This window comes from Condylura cristata, unplaced genomic scaffold (assembly GCF_000260355.1).
Source record: "Condylura cristata isolate star-nosed mole 26May11 unplaced genomic scaffold, ConCri1.0 scaffold00012, whole genome shotgun sequence".
Lineage (NCBI taxonomy): Eukaryota > Metazoa > Chordata > Mammalia > Eulipotyphla > Talpidae > Condylura > Condylura cristata.
Genome location: NW_004567113.1, coordinates 22,667,349 through 22,670,015, shown reverse-complemented (window position 1 = coordinate 22,670,015; position 2,667 = coordinate 22,667,349). Strand labels below are relative to the sequence as shown.

The 2,667-nt window shown below is 33.9% G+C and overlaps 1 protein-coding gene across 1 annotated transcript in view; it reads right to left on the bottom strand.

The window, feature by feature from the left end:
* Positions 1–2,667, bottom strand: part of LOC101632492 (transmembrane protease serine 11D) — a 35,208-nt gene that overhangs the window by 18,019 nt on the left and 14,522 nt on the right. Inside the window, exon 4 of the mRNA XM_004681462.1 lies at positions 2,248–2,315. Coding sequence (XP_004681519.1) covers positions 2,248–2,315 — 68 coding nt within the window. The remainder of the gene's footprint in view (positions 1–2,247; positions 2,316–2,667) is intronic.

The window sequence follows — 2,667 nt, the reverse complement described above, 5'->3', positions numbered from 1 at the left end:
TTTTTTTTTTTTTACAGCAAAAGATGTCATAAATGAAAAGTAAAGATAGTCTGTGGACAGGGTGACTGTACTTAAAACTCAAAGTCACAAATGATTGGTACCTATTCTAAATACAGAGTGCCTGAAAATCAATGTGAAAAGATAGAAAAATTAGGAAAAGTAGGCATATGCAATTCATGGAAAAGGAATCCTTACTGTATGATGAACATATAAGCAGGTGCTCAGACAGCACTAATTGTTTTACTCCTAATGATATATTTGATCTTCATAATAACCTTACAAAAGTATGTAGCAAAAGATAATCACAGAGATGGATATAATAGAAGTTAGATAAAAAGTTTAATAAACATATATACACAAATATATAATTTCCTTGATAATATATATCAGATACCAAGGGTGTGTGTGTGTGTATGTAACACACACTACATATATATAAAGGATATATGTATATATACATATACCCTTGATATCTAGATACATATACATATAATACATATTCATATATATAACTATAGACTTAAATATCATTGACATGTCATAAGGGTGAGGAGAGCAATTAGAAAGGTTTAGACAAAAGAGAATACTATGTTAGATTTTTGTTTTAAAAAGATCTTGCTGTTATAAGGAATATGCAGTGGAGCAAGAATGGAGAAAAGGAGCATCATAAGAGACTTGTTTGTTATGTAGGAGACAAATGGTTGAAGACAGTGACCTGAAAGTGATATAGGGTATATAATGAGGATGAGATGATTAGATGTGTGGGCTGAATTGAGGCAGTAATGAAAGATAACTCATATCTCTTTTTTGGGAAAGTAGGTTGGTAATAACTATGGTAGACCACTCTAGAATAGTAAAATTTGGTGAAGGAAAGTGTTTTCTAGTCTGTATATTCTGAGTTCTTTGCAAGATAGTCATGTGATAAATATCAAGTAGATGGCTATGTATATTCATGGCTAGAGATGAAAGGGTTGGCTAAGAGAAACAACTTTGGGGAAATTAGCAAACAGTGACAGTGTACCATTAAGGAGACTGAGAAGAATCTTAAAACATATTCTGACATTCAGTGACATTTGAAGAATGTACAGAGAAGAAATAGAGATAGAAAAATTAAGGAGTAAGAGAAGAGGAAGATCAGGGGTGTATAGGGTCACAGAAACCATGGGATGGTACCATTCAAGGGGGAGTGAAAGTCTAATACTGCCAAATACTGTTGAGAAGTTCGAGACTGATATTTCTTTGGCTTTGTGATTTGGATTCCATTGCTGAACTTAACAGGTACAATTAGCATTTTGTGGTAGGATTAGAAACCATTCAGTAGATTGAGCAATAAGTAGGAAGTGAACAAAAAGAGATAGTGCGATGATTGAATGAGTGCTACAAATTTTGAGAGCTAGTGTCCAGTATAGAGACTTCCAAAGTAAGTGTTAATGCAACTGTATACTTGAACTGACTGAAGTAAAATTTGGGAAATATTCTTCCATGGGTTCTTCCTATTTCTCTAATTCTTCAACAAAACATACCTCATTATAGAGCCTTGTTTCTCGGCACTTACTGAGAATAAGAAATTCTACTGAGAAAAAGAAATTTTTTCTTGCAGCATTAAAATTTGAGAAAGAAGTAGTATAAATCTTTTTTCAAAAGCACTTTTGCATATTTGGTGCACTGAGCAATGGACATTTGATCCATTTGTGATAGAATTATAAGGGTGACTATTTATTTGAGAGAGCTCATGTGTCTCATCTTAAGGCAGGAATGTCAAATAACTAGCACACACAATGTTACTCCCTCAGTTAGTAGCTGACATACTTGATTTTAGCTATAGAATCTCTTACATTGTAGCATCCGAGGCAGACAAAGCCAAAAAGTAATTTTTGATGTTGGGTATAGTGTACTGATCTTGGAAGGATATTTTCCAGGACTACAGGAACAACTCCAGGGACCCTGTCTGCATAGCCTTCATTGTGAATGATGCCCACCTCGGTCTATCCTTTTCTCCTCCTTCCATCATAATGGAAGTAATATGGTTATTTACAGCAGTAGGTATGATATAATATGATATATGGTTTGTCTTAGTTTTGGTTCTTTTTGTCATTGTTATTATAAGCTACTTGTGACACTATTTTCATAATATTCCCACAACCTGTGTAAACTTCTCATTTACTAACCATTTTGTGAACCAAAGTCAAATGGGTGAAAGTGAATCTATGTTTATACATAGATTCTTTTTGGTATAGTTTTACTCACCTCAATTTGACCACATGAGCTCTGATGAACTGATTTCTTAAATTTGATTCTTTGAATGTTTTACTAAGCTGTAAAAAGAAAAGACAATTCTATAATTATAGTTCATCCTACTCTTCCTCCTTCCTCCCATCCTTGCAACATGGCTCTTATGTTATGAGGAAGAAAGACTTGAGTTGTTAGCTAATTCAGTCCCATCTGAATATATGGGATCAGTTTAAGCAAGTTCTACAACCTTCACAAAGACAGTAATGGGTAGGATGTGTCTTCACTAGTCATAAACAAATCTGATGGTTTACTCAATGAGAGCTTATGTTTTATGGTTTTGTGACTGTTCCTAAGGAGATTGGGGCAAGAACTAAGTCAGCACATTGGGAGTTACCAATATAGCTTCATTGAGTGATCCCTCAACTTTTTTTTTTT